Genomic DNA, 17,092 nt, shown 5'->3' with positions numbered 1-17,092 from the left:
AGAAGTAATGCAGTGTCTTACCTGCTTTTTCCTTACATAGCTTCTGAAACAGCACCTGTAAGAAATAAATTAATTTTTCTTTAATAATTATACTTTTTTTTTCCTTCAAGTAAGTTCCACATTTCAGGATGACAACGTCTGTCGTTATTAATCATCAGCACCTTACACAAGCCATAAAATCCAGAGCTCACCAATAAAAATCATGGGCAATATCTAGTTTTGCTTGCTAAAAACAACCTGGTGCCCGTTCCTAAACCAGGTTCACCTGCCTTGCAGGGAGTGAGCTCAGGAGCAGGCTCTGGCACAAGCAGGGTACGTCCTGCAAGGATACACGAGGTCCAGCACATCGGGACGTGCCTGAAAGCGTCTCGCAAGGCTGGTGGGGCTCGGGGAGCACGCAGGCTGCCGGTGAGATGCGCGGGCAGCTGTACCGGCGGGTGGGAAACAGAGGACGCTGTGGCTACAGCAGCTCGGAGCAGCGGAGTGATGGTTCTTGTTCATCTGCGACCAGGAGAGGGTCCCTCTCTCTGAGGGACGTGGCCAAACTGACGTGCTGTGTTGTTTTCTTCACATTCTTCATCTCCCTGCTTCAGGTCTGCCATGCTAACTGGAAGTGGCACCATTAACACCATACTCGGACGCACCTCTCGGTCCATTACTTTTTTTCTTTAATAGCTTTCAGCGCCCAAACAAGGAGGTTGTTGCCAGTGATTAAATGCATATCACCCATTCTCCTTTCCTACGATAGATCCATCAACTCTCTCAGCAATCCAGCCTGTAAATGAAACTAGCATAATGTGCGAAACTGCACATAATGTTTTCTATTTTAATTAAACAGAAAGCTGAACTGATTCTTCCAGATGCCAGTGGACTCACAGGTGTGAAGTGCCCAGTCTGCAGCCAGCTGGAAAGGCAGCCACTCCTGTACCTTGCAGTGACACACTCCCTGTTCTTGTTATCTGCTTGTCCCCACATGGACAACCATCTGCACCTTCCCGTCAGATGCACCAAGTGCTCCGTTATCTCTTCGGTTAATACTGCCTCTGCAGCCTTGATAGGAATCTGTCTATAAAAACACGGGGTTTATTTACCTTTTAATTAGTGAAGAATTTTACTGAGATATTGGAAAATTCTTCCTCTAAGCAGTAGAGAATTGGTTAAGCATCTCTCTTAATAATAGGAAAAGCACAGCCAGACTACAGTTACTTTCCCTTCCTTTTTTTTTTGTAGAAAAGCCTCTCGGTTTGAAGGTCTGCCTGAGCAGCAGCTGAAGTTAGCCTGTCTTTAGCCAGCAGGGACCAAGTGAGGTGGTCACTTCTAGATGGGAAAATAACAAGCGGCTGCGTCCAAATCAGGTTTTGTTAATGACAATTTGTAGCTTGGCTTTACTTCCAAGTGGAGGCCAGCGCTGGCTCCTGCACGCTGCTGCGTGCTTGCCTGGACTGTAGTGCTTTGTACAGATTTAATCCGGGCTCCCTTTTGATTTTTAGGTCAGTGATGGTGAAATGCCCAGAGAGACTGGCGCTGAGCCCCCTTCCCCAGTGAGGGCCCACCGGTGCCAGGCTCTGCGGACCCTGCACAGACCCCCGTGCCAGACCTCGTCTGCTCTCGCTTTTAGAGAGGCTGGAGGATTCGCCTCCCCCAGGTCTTCTACAGCCTGGAAAGGAGAACGTGCTTCTCATTCCCATCGGGCTGAAGAGGAAATTCAACTTATTTCCCAAGTCCTTATACCTTGGCCCATTCTGCAAGGACTAAGGAGCAGAACTACAGTACTACAAGACAAAACTTCTCTAGCAGCATCACTTAAAAAGAGTCGGTGCTGAGCCCTCAGGAGAGGGCTCTAGCAGAAGCATCCCACTTCCATAGAGGAGTGGGAAATCCAGACACAGGCTGCGTCAATCGGCAAGGGACAGGCAGGTCCCCCATCAGCGTGCCAGGTTTTGGGGATGCCTTCCTGAGCGAGGCATATCATTCTGTCCCTCTGCTGTGTGGCGAGCCACGTTGTTTTCAGTCACCCTGTGCTGGGGACAGGCACCTGATTTTTAGCATCACGACTCTGGCATAAGCACGGTGGAGGCGGGTGCCTAAATTGCCATACTGAATCTTGGGATAAGCACTTCTTGAAGAATACATAAACGATATGCGAATCAAAATAAATATGTCAGTCCTGCTCGGATAGCTGTTTCTGTGTTCTAGTGCAGCCAGAAGGGCACCAGCTATTAAAATCAAACGCAGGCTATGTTAACTTCCAAAATCTTTTTAGGATGCCATACAAAAAGGATGCAAATTGTTGCTGGAACAATCCCAAGTGGCAACAGAAAGCTGCCAACTAAAAGCGATTTACGGAAATAATGATGATAATGCAGTATATAGCTGATTGTATAACAAAATACATTTACTGGAGGACTAGCATCCCATCTGAGCAGCATGGGGCACCATCTAATCAAATATATAGAAACCATGGACCAAGAGAGTACAGCTCTAGCCAAAAGGCTGTTGCAGCACCTGCTGCTATGAATAATAAAGAAATCATTTGCTTACAACTCCAGCTGTAGCAATTTTGCAAGTGAAAGTGTCAAACAGAAGCCAAAGACAAACACACTCTGCTGATATAACCATCGTTCATTTGCTGAAGCACGTAAACCGGCATGCAGAAACCAGGAATTTATTCGATGCTGGGCTCGGCAGCCCAGTGTCTCGCCCTGAGGAGCTCCGCTCGGAGCAAGCCGGCTGTGGGAAAGCATGCCCTCAGCAGCGGGGACGGGGGACTGGTCCCTGGCCCACATTTGTATTGCCCGATGAACACAGCCTCCGAGTCCACGGTATTAAATACAGGGGTCCTGTACGGATGAACAAGATGCCCGGAGAATTTGTTAGAAATCATTACCCGAATCCGAAGCCCATAGAGCAAGATGAAAATAGCGTCTCTGTTCAACAGACATCTAAAACCAGGGACACCTTTAAGCACGCGAGCGATCCCATTAAAGCCACCTTTCGCTGACAGAGCCACGCGTGTGAAAAAGGGTATTTGGGGCACAGAGCAAAGGAGGGAAGAAAGGCTGTGGGTCTATTGGGAGAAGGAAAGTTAATGTAGTGCATTTATACAGAACCTGAAAGATTTTCCTGAAAGGCATTCTGTGTGGAAACAAATTACTCAAATGAACTCCTTGGATTAAGTGGAAGTGAAGGTAGAAGCAAAGCACCGGCATTATAAACTAACAAGGAAAATAAACACACTCATCAAAAAATTGTTTCTCTGATGTATACATAATCTTTCATGGTTATAAGCAATCAGGGCATGGAACTCATCAAACAACTGGATTAAATGATTTAATAATGTCCCAGTAAGCTTATTGTCACATAAAAGCTTTTTTCTGACACAGAAGATGAATACGAAATGGTTGACTTGAACAACTTCAAAACCATTTTAATTTGCAACGGCACAAGGATTCTGCAATGCCAGCCAGTCCCATAATACCATATACCATTTAAAAGAAAAAGACTGTTTTGTACCCAAGTCTTTTGCTTCCCTCTTCCCCATCAACTCCTATTAGTTATTAGCTATTTTATGCTCTGATTTCAAATATACCCAAATCTGCCACTGATATTTCAGAGTACCTGTCATACTGTAATCATTCACTCTCAGGAAGTCATACCCTCCAAAAAAAAAAAAAAAAAAAAAAAAAAAAGAAGGTAATTAGTGTATCTGTCCAGCGTGCAAATAACTCTTCTGGATGTTTAATAAAAAGCCAGAGAATTTATTCAACATAGATACGGTATCAAAAATATCACTGCTATCAAATAAACAGTGGCATTTTGACAGGACTACTTGACATCTGCTGTTAATAAAAAAGGCTTTGGATTCTGCAAGATTACATTCTGCGGTGGGCAACCGGCAGCACCACTCTGAAACACAATGCTTCCTTCAGAAGAAAAAAGGATAAATCTGTACGGCTTCTTACTGGTTAACTGATACAGAAGGAAAGCACTCTGAGCTGGAAAAGGTCCTGCAAAGTATAAAGACTGAAAATCCTGCTGGTTCTTCATTCTAGCAATTTAATAATCTGCTAAACTTTAATTAAAGTGACATATAGACAGTTCTAATGGAGGAAACCAGCAATCCACATGCAAAACTCAATCATCTGATTAGCAGGTTTATTAGATCCTTTCAGAAAGATGTTGACAGAAGGGAAGAAAATCCTTGTTACTACTTCAAAATAAAATTCTACAGCGCAAAAGGGGAAGTAATATTATGACAGTCAGCAATGTCAGCCCTAACTTGAAGTTGCCCAGCCCCAGCAATGAGATCTTCAGTCTGGATTACGCTTGAAGTTCCCTAGAGAGCGTTAGTCAGCTGAGAATAACGGCAATACTGAAGTTATCCCATAGAAAACCCTGCTGAGACCGCTGTGTCAGAAATCCGATTTCTCCCAGAGAATTGGCACCAATCTTTGGTACAGGCTTGAAACCTCTGCTGGATTTAGGTTCTTACGTTGTATCTTCAAAGGCTGACAACAGGGCTCATAATTTTCCTTCAAAATACAACCACTGCAGAGGTGTTCTTAGAGACCACGTTCAATATACAGCCTGAGCGTTATTAGAGAAGTCACTTGGGGCATGGAAGACGGATCTTCTTGGTTCGATGGGATTCAGCCTCGTACCTGCTGCATCACAAAGCATTGGCCTCCTCGCCAGGTTAGAAAGCAGGGGGAAGGGGAAATTCTCAATTTCTTCCATTGAAGCTGAGCTATTGCACTGCAAACTATTAATGACAGATGGGCTTAAAGAAAGAAAGAAAGGTAAGAAGCTCCTTGCTCTGCAGTTGAGCAGGTCCACTTGCTCAGTCAGAAGCAGCATGGCCAGCAGGTCGAGGGAGGGGATTCTGCCCCTCTGCTCCTCTCTCCTGAGACCCCACCTGCAGTACTGCGTCCAGCCCTGGGGCCCCCCCCATAATAAGGACATGGACCTGTTGGAGCGAGTCCAGAGGAGGACCACAGAGATGATCAGGGGGCTGGAGCACATCTATTAGGACAGGCTGAGAGAGTTGGGGTTGTACAGCCTGGAGAAGAGAAGGCTCCAGGGAGACCTTACAGCAGCCTTCCAGTACCTAACAGGAGCCTACAAGAAAGCTGGAGAGGGACTTTTTACAAGGGCATGTAGTGATGGGACAAGGGGGAATGGCTTAAATTGAAAGAGGGTAGATTTAGATTAGATAGAAGGAAGAAGTTTTTCACCATGAGGGCAGTGAGGCACTGAGGGAACAGGTTGCCCAGCGAGGTTGTGGCTGCCCCATCCCTGGCAGTGTTCAAGGCCAGGTTGGATGGGGCTTGGAGCAACCCGGTCTAGTGGAAGGTGTCCCTGCCCATGGCAGGGGGGGTTGGAACGAGATGATCTTTAATGTCCCTTCCAACCCAAACCATCCCATGATTCTATTCCACGAAGTGGAGCAACTTGGGTCCAGATCCCCTTTTCTAGACTATTTAATACTTGGAATAAGAAAACATTATTAAGAAATTAATGTTTTTATGCTGTTTTCATCACGGTATTTTAAAACCATGTAAGATATTAAGAATATGCACAGTACTGATCAAGGCAATCTTGTTCCTCACGTGAACATTAGCTTCAGCAGGGGTATTTGTTACTGGACTGGACAGAGTGCTCTTGCTGGACCCAAAGCCCAGGGTGCTTTTAGGATCCCTTGATCATCCACACTGTGCAACTGCTGGGTCACCCTTAGCTCTGTTTTGAACAGCTCCAATTAACTATCTACAAATTAAACCTTCGCATAGTTCAAGTGACTGGGGACCGCTCCCGAATGGCAGAATGGAGGCAGACTCCGCTCTAGATCCGCTTCTTCCCACCCTGCAGAGCCCCCCAGCACCACCTCTGCATCCTTTGCACCCCTGAACACCTCCCAGCGCCATACCCCCCGCTGCGCAGCGCGTGGCCATTCCCCAAAACCCTCACCTCGTGGCTTGCAGCACAGCTTTCCCTTCACTGTGGGTACAAAAGATCCCGCAAAAATAATACTTGAGACACAGGAGACCATGAAGAGCAGAGTGGAGAGCCGGGGCCAAGTGCGACAGAGGACAGACGTGCTCAGCCTGCTCCGCGGGGTCCCTCAGCGCTCTCTCTGGTACTCACCTATCCTAAACAACTTAACATTAAAAATATTTTCCCTATGTTAGCTTATAGCACAGCTGTCATAGTGACAGATGGCTACTTCAGGTATCCTCCAATATAATAATGTTCCCCATTTCTGAAGCTGTAAAAATATGTAAAAAAATAATTAATATTGTTCCAGTTACTGCAAAAAAAGGCATGTAGTCCAAATATGTATCAGCTTACTTAAAATTAATGGGTACATGTACCCCAGCAAAGCAGACATTTGGCCCATTTTATAAATGAACTTTTATAAAACTTGATGCAAGTTGAAAAGATTTCTAAGGCTTCTTCCCTCTTCTAGTGTAGCTCATTGAGACGTTTGCTGCCACCTAACTTGCACTCCAGTGTGTTACCAAAAATGAACCAAATTGGTCATAAATGAGTCCAGTTCTGTAGAAGCACTGCAGACACAGTGTTTCCAGAGACATTTTAAACCTCTGACACTTCATCTCGTCTTCCTGAGGGCTATGTAAAGTTTCAAGGGGTTGTCAAAAAAGGAATGTAAATAAAATAAACTGGGTTTCTCTATAGCTGAGGTGAAGAAAGTCTAATTTAGGGATTCTAATTTATTTCTTTGTTTTAAACTGGCAAAATCATATAAACTGTCTTTTTCCTGGTTTCTCTGAGGATCTAGCATATAGAACTTTTTAATCCTGAGCTAGGAAAACTGAACTCTAATATTTTATCATGATATTTCTAAAATGAGATGAAGGGATTCAAGCATCCAGAAGAGTTCAGGACACAGAAATGTCTTTTGAAAACCCTAGACTTAATATGCCGAGTTGTATTCTAAAAAGATGAAATACTGTAAATATTGCCTGCAGATATAAAAACATATTTAATCATTGCGTGCAGCTTTAAAGAACATTTAATGAACATCTGAAAATTATTTCCCCTAGTTTAGTGTTTTAGTTGGCAAAATAAGACTTTTAAAAATGCATTTAACTTTATTCTAAATATTTCTTTCAAACTTTACACCAAGATCAGTGCTGGTTTGAAAAGCACTGACATAGAAAGAAAGACTTATTTAATTGTTTTATTCTCTTCGCTACAAATCTATCTATTTTGCCCATGTACTATTGATAAAAGTCCAGAAAGTAATGTGACATTTCATGTGGCAGTAGTTTTGAAAACTTTGATCAAATAGAAAACTGGCTGGAAACTATTTTACAGTGAAAACTTTTGAATAACTTATTAAAGAAAAAGGTTTACAGTAAGTGGAGCAGGGCAATAATAAAGTCTGTAACAATGAAAACCATTTCAACAATGTTCAAAGTGAAATTAGAAGAAAACGAGCTGAAAGACTAACGGTAAAGGTACGTGCATTTTAGTAACTGTAACGTATCATACTTAACTAAAAAAACTTACTATATTAACAGACCGGGGAGATTTTTACTTCTAGCCGCTGCTAATACGATTTCAAAATGTCAAGCGATTACGGCAGTGGTGGTTATACCCAAATTTCTGTTGAGGAGGATTTGGGTCCAACACACGAGGAGCAGCCACCTGCAGCGTGTTAGGGCACGCCTCTACGGTGTTTGTTACGACACTAAACCAGTCCACTTGCTCATTTTGCCATCAGATTGGAAGATGCCATTCATCCCTGTGGCTCAGCTGGCCACGCTTATTCATCTCGCACCAGCACTGGCACTCCACAAATGGGAAACAAAAGCAGCAGAACATTAGTTTTAGCCCCCAAAAGTTTCTGCTGTTTAATTTGCTGCTTTTGCCATGAGACCTCCATTACAGCTATCATTTCCTCTGCACGACACGTTGCTCTGATGCAAGCGCTTTGTTAACATTCTGTAACATCGTTTTTTTGGCTATCACCACTCCACATTACCTTTGCTTCTCCTGTGATTTCCTCTCTAGGGTAACGTGACGCTGTTTGCTATTCTGCAGTGGTCTTTGCAGGTGGATTTTAACCTCCACCCTTCACAGCTCTGGCTCTGCCCTCGTAGGGCAGAAGACTGACATTGCAAACAGTACAGGCAGTTTGAAGCAGCAGCCCTGAAGCGCTAACTAGCCCGTCTCCTAAATTTGGCCCCAGCACAGCTAGTTGAAATTTGAACACAAAACTTTCCCTATTATTTAAAGAATAGCGAAAAGCCTCTGTCTGGAGAAGAGCCTCTTTGTTGCTGACTACGCCATACCACATATGGAGGTATGCTCGGATACCACCATTCACATTAGGGAAAGAAAATGTTGCTGTTCTTTGCAATTGATCCACAAATCCCACAGATGGATGAGAACAATGATACCAGAATCAGTAGAAGCCATATATTGGAGACTGCAATTATTGAGGAATTTTTCCACACCTATTTTTCCATTTAAAAATTCAATTGACACAACTTTTCAACTGGGAAAGCGAATTATCAAATAAAAAAAGCAAATTATTGACATTGTTGAAATGTTTCATTTTGATAGCTTTCAAAGAAAAAATGCCTTTTTGTGTTTAAAATGTGTCTACTCTAAAGTTTAACTAATGATATTACATTAGATAAGAAATTCACAGAACCATTTTTACCTGGTCTTGGCCTGTAATCTTGAACCAGATAAGGAAATTTTACAAACTGACAAAACATTTCACAGAAGAGAAAAACTATTTCTACCAACATCTCTACTTCGAACCACGAAAAAAGGACCCCAAGGTATCATAAGGTCAGACACCTTCTTCACCTTCAAATTACTTTATTATACTTGTGATTTTGGACACCACTGGAACTAATTCAGAAAATAGCTCTGATTGGTTAAAATAATTATTTTTTTTTCAGAAATTTAGATACTTCAAACTCCAGAATGTTACTTTGCTATAACATATCCATGGTAATTTCCTTAAATTTTCAGGGATTCTAAATTATGTCCGTGGAAGTCCATGTTCTAACCAAAGCAAGCTGTGACAACAGCTTACCTGCTGTCACTGTTTTGCCCTTTGTGGCCAGCTGGATATACCTGAGCGACAGAATACAGACATCCCCTGCAGAAACAGACGCCCCTCGCCCTGCCAGGTGACCAGCGCAGCCAAACTGGTCTGGTCCCACCCAGCAAAAAGTGGTGATGTACACCCCCCCCCCCCACGCTTTCACTTACACAAACTCTCCATAGCACTTCCCGCTTTTATGCTTTTAAACAGGCTTTTATAGTAGTCGATATTTTAAAATCCGATTAAAATCTAACCTGACAGTTTGGTATTGCGCTCTTGCGCAGTCAGAAGCAAAGCAGGTGCAGGCGATCTTAGCGTTTAGCCAAGGAAACAGTTTTGAGGAACATGTATCCAAGTTTGGTCTACATGGTGTCCTGAACACTTGGTTCATCCTGCCCCATTCCCAAAACCCACCTCTGCCATCACTTCCTTACAGGACACAGTTTTGCCACGTCTCAGCAAATTTGGTTCTGATAAAAACAACAAATGTCCTCTTTATGATGCTTTTACCTTTGGCGAGTCCCAGGAGCTCTTAGTCATTTTGAACTCTCGACTCTGCAGCAGGACTATAGTCAACATGCTCAGAACTGTGCAAATATCAGTTAATGCTCAGTCCTGCATTAAGATAACCAGTTATGCTTCTGTACAAACAAAGACATGAATAAAAACCAGAGATAACATAGTTGTCACAATATACGTGTGGGGGTCAGGTGGAAATGTGATGGGGCGGATGTGGGAGAAGACAGACAAAAAGAAGAGCAATGACTGACAAATAGAGATGGACAAAAGTGAGAAGCGAGAGCAGTCCCTGGTTTTTACAATCCTGGAACAATACAGTGAGTCACACATGCTATCATTTTTACCCTCCTGAGCAGGAAGAAGTGCTATATCTATTTTAAAGATAAACTGAAGTGGGAAAGGTACAAGAGGTCACGCAACAACAAAGGCAGGGATGAAAGCTGGGGACTTTGCCGTCCCGCTATGGGAAATGAGTGACTTCTAAAGCAAACAGCGGCTAGCAGTAATCCGTGGCAGAACATGAAAACCAAGCCTTGTGAGCTCTGGCTAGAGCTGTGGTGTTATTTTAGCTTGGCCCGGAGTAGTACTTAGCTGGGAATGAACTTCAGACTGCCATTAGCAGCGGTTTGTTTGTTTTCACTATCGAGTGTCCACAGAAATGTTTCATGATGGCTAGGCTCTAAGTGGGTATCAGGTATTCTCCTTCATAGTCAATAAAACTAATCATTGTAATATAACCTCAACCAAAAATGCACTTTTCCCCAGGAAACTGATGTATTGGCAATCAGTTAAAATCTCAGTCAACATTTTATGCTTTTTGAGGAAAAACAGAATGAAGGAGGTTTGTTTAGTGGTCAGTTTTCAGCAAGAGATAAAGCAGGGATAAGTGAAGAATAAAGTATTTTATTCAAAAGAGTTACTGAAAAGTACAGGAATTGTGCACAGCTGAAGCATTCTTCCTGAGAACACCTGTGGGAAAATGTTAGGTAGCATCTCTGCCTCTTCTAGTGTCCCAGCAAAGGCTGATGCCCTTAGGAGAAGCAGAGATGCTGACTGGTGTTTATCTTGTAGTTACTTTATAGATTTTAATCTTTATGTGACATTTCTGCATTGGAAACCTTTTCAATTTCTGATAGCTTTTGACTGTCTGCGTGGTTTTGTCTTTGTTTATCAGTTTGCTTTTATACCAGATTTAAAGAAAAATCTTTCCCATGCCGCCTTTTCCCATGCAAATGACATGCTTTCCCTTTGGGAGGTTTCCTAGTTCTCCCTTTCTAAGAAAGAACATAATGTCGTTCAGTATCACCAGCACCAGGTAAGACGATGCCATCTCCCTCACCACCTCACCACATCCACAGCAAACTCACACAAGACATTTCAGAAATGACCACTCCATTGCACATTTTGGTGTAGCCCATAAGAAAACGAACACTTAACTCAGCTGTGACGTGTACCAGCTTACATTGTTTATTTTCAAAATGAACTCTTCAACCCGTAGAAATAAAGGACAATGCATTTGTGTGATGGTTGTAAAGTTAATATTTTCACAGAAAAGTATGCATTTCCCTTTGCAGCGGGGTTCACTGTCTCTTCTGCTGTCAGCAGATGCCCAGGTGCAATTCAGAATAACTACCACGTAAACACCTAAACAACTTCGAAGCTCTGCGTTCCCAGTTATTTGCCTTGCCTTTTGCCTTACCTGTCAGGATTATGCAGAACAGTATGCCCATGGCAAGAAAAGTTGGGTGAATTCAGGCTGCGTTAGAAGTTGAGAACCCCTTGTGCTCATGTGAACTAAGAACATGAGGTCTGTAATGCAGCAAAGGACCAACGCACATACAGGGTTTGAAATTATTTAGACTAGGCATGCTTGATGTCAAGCATATGCTTAAACCCAATTATTTTTATACGCTAACTATGATGCTGGGCTGCACTTAACTCAGTCTGGAGAGCCTAGAGCTGGAAGCCTCCACTACCACACACACATAATGCATGAACCATAATCATCCCCTCTTCCCCTCCCCAAATACATATATACACATATATATACACGTACATATATGTGCCTCTGATTCACCCACCCTTCTAATTTTTTCCCTTCAAAAATTGCTGAGGTTCTGAGAGCACAGAAATTTGTGTGCCCATATACTGAAGGTGCTGCTGGCTTAATCTGTGACCTCCAGCAAGTCAGTGCAGCGCTGACTGAACGAAGGGATGGATGTTCTTCAGCTAGTCACAGGCATCTCCTCTCCTACAGTGACAGTTGGATTACTGCTGTCCAGACCAAACCCTTAATCAGTTTGGTCTCTAACTTCTGCATCTGTATCACTACTAATATACATGTCCAAAGCCTAACTGAAAGCCAGAAGTAAAAGATGTTAGGGTATCCACAACCATATTTTATCATTTATCATTTCTTGCCGTACAGATACCATAAAATGTCTGTACAGAAGCATTAACATCTTGACTTTTCTGCATCATACCATGTTTAAAATTATGGACAAAAATCATAATGAGATACTTAGTTGCCTGCATGCATCCTTCTCTTGGAACAGAAGACAGCAGAGATTTGTTAGGGACTGGCTTCAATTCTCTCCCCCTTTCTCTCACTCATTCTCACACGCACACATTCCTGCATAGCCTAAAGCAGCTTCAAACTCATTTAAATATATGTACTACTGACTCAAGCTATTTTAAAGCAAAAAAAGACATACTTTACTTCTTGAAATAGAATTAAATAACTATACTCCCACAGAGGAGTTTTTAAATTGTCATGTATTATTTCTCAGCTGTCATGGACAGCCAAAACAAATATATTCACAGAACTACCTCCATACATTATGCTCCTATATGATGAACTGATTTTATGGTTCTCTGCAATGCAGACAAACATTTCATTTCTCTTCTTTGTTTTGTTTTTTTTTTTTTCTTCTTTTTTTTGTAGCTAAGCACTATGATCTTCCTACAAATATTCAAGCATCCTTTAGTGGAAAGCTCCACAATCTTCTCACAGTGTTACTGTTCTTGGTAGCTCAGTACAATCTCTGAACTGAATTTAAGGTTATATAATTCCAAAAAAAGTGGTATTAGACAAATTTCAGACAATTCAAATACGAATAAATATTTCATAGCATTTTCTAACATTTGTTACAATATTAATTGCATACTTTTTATACAGCTCACATGCATATCATGGACTATAACTAAATGCTGACAGAATTAACGAAGATTTTTTTTATCACCTTGCGTATCTTGTTTTCCTTAATCACTGTGAGACAAATATCATCCTTCTCTGTTTTCCGTTTCATAATTCAAGTTAATGGCAACTGCTTGAAATTTGTTTTTACAGTTAGATTTAAGGCACTATTCATCTTTTGATAAGCACTGATTTGTCAAAAAACACCATTGCTTCAGCTGGTCTTAAATCAAGGTAGGTCTGATTTGTATGAACTGAAAGTCAGGTCCAACAAGAATAAACTTTTTAAAGTGAAAATTATTGCTGTCAGCTCTGAAAATGGAAAAACCCAACAGGAAGGGACGCATCTACTGATCCACATCTATCCTCCATAGAGTTTTACTCACTCAGCCATAATGACTAAAAATAATACTAACTCACAACGCAATATCTGAACTCAGGAAGCAGCTATTGCTATTCTGTTTTTAAAAGTACTTCCTAATTGGTGTATTCTAATGTTCCGGGAAGAATTAGAACGTGAAACATTCGAAAAGGGCCTCTCAGTGTGAAAAACCTACTAACTGTTGTGAGAAAGGAATCTCAGCTTTCTGTGTCCTCTGGCTGGGCTTTTGGACTATTGTCAAAACGCACTTCTGTCAACAACCCTGGTGATACCAGCTGCTGGAAAACTGGATGCCGAGATGCCTCTCTACCTTTACACCTTGGATTCTGTTTCAGCATGGTGAAATACATGTGATTAGCAATTGTTTTGTTACATTATTGGGGGGGGTGATTGTGGCTCTCCCAAAGTTTCACGGCTGTAAGATAACCAGCTCCCCACTCCTTGGGGACCTCCACGCTGTACAGAGAATGACAGATGTCCGCGGCACCTAGACACGTGGATGGGGAAAAAGCTGCAGGACTTTCCACCAGAAACCCATCTGAATAAACAGACTTGGTGGGGAGCAGTTTGGATGTAACCAAGATGGCAACAGCTCTGGAGACAATCGTGTGCAAGTGCTTAAATTGCCTGACCGTGAGCATGCTTTTATGGTAGATAGTGGAAAACAACTGGCATCAAATCATGCTTCCCTTTGCCACTTAAACCTAGAAAGTGGAAGAATTTCTACCAAGACTTAGGTAGCTCTCCAAAGAATAAATAATAAACAGAATAAAAATATGAAAAAGGAACAAATAAAAGAAAGAATAAAAACGTAACACACCCAATTTGCTCTGTTACAAGACTTAAATGTCTTTCCAAGAAAAGGGCTGGAGGACAGCTCTGCTAGCATGAGTGGCAGACAACAGAAGCATTAGCAGTGGATTATCAGAGCAGATTTTAGTGGACTAGATTCTCAGCTGTGCTATGTCCAAGGCAGTTTTCCTCCAAGACCCAGAAGCTGGAGCAATCATTTTGTACTTCATGGGGTAACGACACGACAACAAAAGAGAGATGGCACATTACAGTCATCCTGCTTCCTGCGCTCCATTTCATAGCAACATGTAGCTGAGGACATGTCCATACTGCAGATGCGGCAGGACAGGACCTTTAAATAATTACCAGTAGCTGTTTAGCCACAGAAGCATGTAGCTTCATGCAATTGAGTTTTCAAAGGCCACTGGCTGCTTGACAGCTGATGGAAAAAGTCTGAGATCCTTCTCCCAGGATTAGCTGTACCTCAAGATTGGTGCCTAGGTCTTGACTTAATCTAGGAGCTACCAGTCCAATGAGAGCTTGAAGGAGACCACCAGATACATAGAACCTTACTATGAGCTGCTAGAGATCCGCTGTGAATTAATTATAGAATGTCTGGAATTTTGATCTGCTCATTATGTGAGTTCAAATGTTTCATCCCTTAAAGCAATAACTGGCTTAACGGCCCCTTGCATTTTCACATTCAGGGCCCTCCAGTATTTTTAGGCTGTCTTTAAAACCCGACTGTCACTAGAAATACCTATTAATGTTTTAATGCTGATGAAAAGAAGAAACATTCAATTAAAAAATTAATTTAAATAGCTAAGTGTTTACACTAAACCAAATACAACGGCATAAAATCAGATACAAGGATGTACTTCATGACAGCATATTTTAGCTCATCAAGTATAACGGCCTTCACTGTGCCAAGCCTCCTTATCATGTACACGATTAAAGAATGAGAATAGGTAATTCCGGGCAGATGATTTAAGAAGGGAGGAGAGGCCTTACCTATAAATTAATTTGACTGTGAGTTTAAGGAATTATTTCACTGACTTCTTTATATTTCAGAATCTTAGTATCTCTTTAGTCTGAATGCATAGCTATGCAAGCCCAGTCAGGCAGCAAACACTGGGTCTATGTATTATCATGATACACTACCTGGAGCTCCACCTGTCCTCATGCTAAACATTCCTAAGGCTCTTTATAGAAAACAGTCTGATTTCTTGGTGCATTTTCTCTATTACATACTGCAACATTCACCTTCACTCTATGCTAAATCTAATATAATTTAAATCTAATCTTAGGCAAGCCTAAACTCATTCTTGACTAAAAGGCATTCTAGAAGAACACTTTGATTTTAGTAAATAATCAGTCAGACAAATGACAATTCTAGGATGACTTTTATCTTAAACAGTTCTGGAGAAAAGAAAGAGAGACTCAAATTACCTTCTACACAAGGGTTGTTCCACATTTGGTACCAGAATGTACCCACCTGTCTTATATCCAAAAGTCTTACAGTTTTTGATCCTGTGTTGTGGTTTTGGAGTACACTACCTGTCAGCTTTTTGATAGTCACACTGGTTTTGAGTACCTACTGAGAGCTTTTTTCATATGAGCTTAAAGCACCAATTCAAGACAGCAATGTGAGAATGGAGCAACTTACCATTAACGTAGTGTTATAATATTTTGTTACTTACATTACAAACCACCCCACATTCAGGATGCAACCAGAAATAAGATCACTTTTTTATGGAAACACACAATATATGAAAAACTAGCTGAAAAACCATGCATATGTATAGGATGAAATGATGATCCTTGCATCAAAGACCTTACAGCCTAGTTGAGACTTTCCTTCTAGATGCTACAGCCAAGATGACATCTGACATGCAACTGCGAAGGGAATGGCCATTGCTCAGTTGGGTGCCTGTTCTCAAAAGCGTAATCCAAGTTTGGATCTCAAGTGGACGAGGATAAAGCGTGTAGGCAGCCACATGAGCTCCAGCGAGGACGAGGAGCTCAGAAACCCCCCGAGCTCAGCTTTTCACACCAGCCAGTTGTGGATTTCTGTGCCAGGACGGAGGCCATACGGATGGCTCTCAAGCACTCTACCTTTCACCAGTATAGGATGCTCAGGTGCCTACTACAGATGTTCACAATTTCTGAACCGGTGCCAGCGGATAATGGGTGCAAGAAGAGGTGGTCTTTTTCCTGCCAGTAGTTCTGCCTCTAACAATGTCTGTAATTAAAAACTGAAACCTGCCATTTTGCAAACACAAGGAAATATGTATTTACAGGTGATTTCAATACAGCCCTAGTTTTCCAAGACACCCTGTTTCAGCAGCCGCTCTAGATCATAAAGCACAAGATTATGAAAAAATTTAAGAAAAAAATGTAACTAATTCCTGGCAAGTTTTACATTCCCCTTTAAAAAAAAATTGCATACACCCTCCCTTCCTCCCTTCCCTCCAGCAAATACCATTCATGTTTAAGATTAGATTATTTTTTTCCTGATTCCTCTTTAGTTGCCGGAGAGTGACTCATTGTCAGATTGATTTAATTACAGTTACAGATCTTGTTCTTCTGGTGTTACACAAGTAAAAACTAGGAAAGGTAAAGGAAAAGGTCAATACAGAAGACTCTACAAGCCAGGAGATATTTAACAGCGCCACTAGTGATTACTGCTGATTTCAATTGGGTAGTTGTTGCCTAATCTAAGCTTTTTTTACAATAATGCAACAGAAATCAGTTACGTTTCTCAGATATCTACCTGAAAGGTTGGGTTTGTTTCTGTGCCACACATTACAGTTTTTAGATCTTGGGCATAAAAGTGAAACAAAAATGTAATAGTTTAATAAAAGGGACATTGCGTAGTTACTGTTAGCAGAATAATAAAGATCAGTTAGCCATGTAATGCATGTGTTATTTTTAAAGATTTACAAATTTGGTAATAGAGATAATTTAACATCAACTGCTCTTCTAAGACATTAGCAAAGTGGGAATGTTTCTTCAAAAGATGTTTGCAATGGTAACTTTATAATATCTCCATAATAATAATATTAAAATGTAAGTGCCATGGTACCTTATAGAACAAGGCATATTGAACATACTG

General features: G+C 41.6%; 1 protein-coding gene across 4 annotated transcripts in view; it reads right to left on the bottom strand.

Annotated features, from left to right (window-relative positions):
• The window catches only part of STARD13 (StAR related lipid transfer domain containing 13), a 306,300-nt gene that overhangs the window by 172,412 nt on the left and 116,796 nt on the right, over positions 1–17,092 (bottom strand). For all 4 annotated transcript variants that reach the window (XM_030042603.2, XM_030042604.2, XM_030042602.2 and 1 more), the window contains one exon: positions 22–55. In XM_030042603.2, coding sequence (XP_029898463.1) covers positions 22–55 — 34 coding nt within the window. The remainder of the gene's footprint in view (positions 1–21; positions 56–17,092) is intronic.

Source organism: Aquila chrysaetos, chromosome 19 (assembly GCF_900496995.4).
Source record: "Aquila chrysaetos chrysaetos chromosome 19, bAquChr1.4, whole genome shotgun sequence".
NCBI classification, from domain to species: domain Eukaryota; kingdom Metazoa; phylum Chordata; class Aves; order Accipitriformes; family Accipitridae; genus Aquila; species Aquila chrysaetos.
Note: the sequence above shows the minus strand (reverse complement) of the source record. Positions and strands in the feature narration are given on the sequence as shown.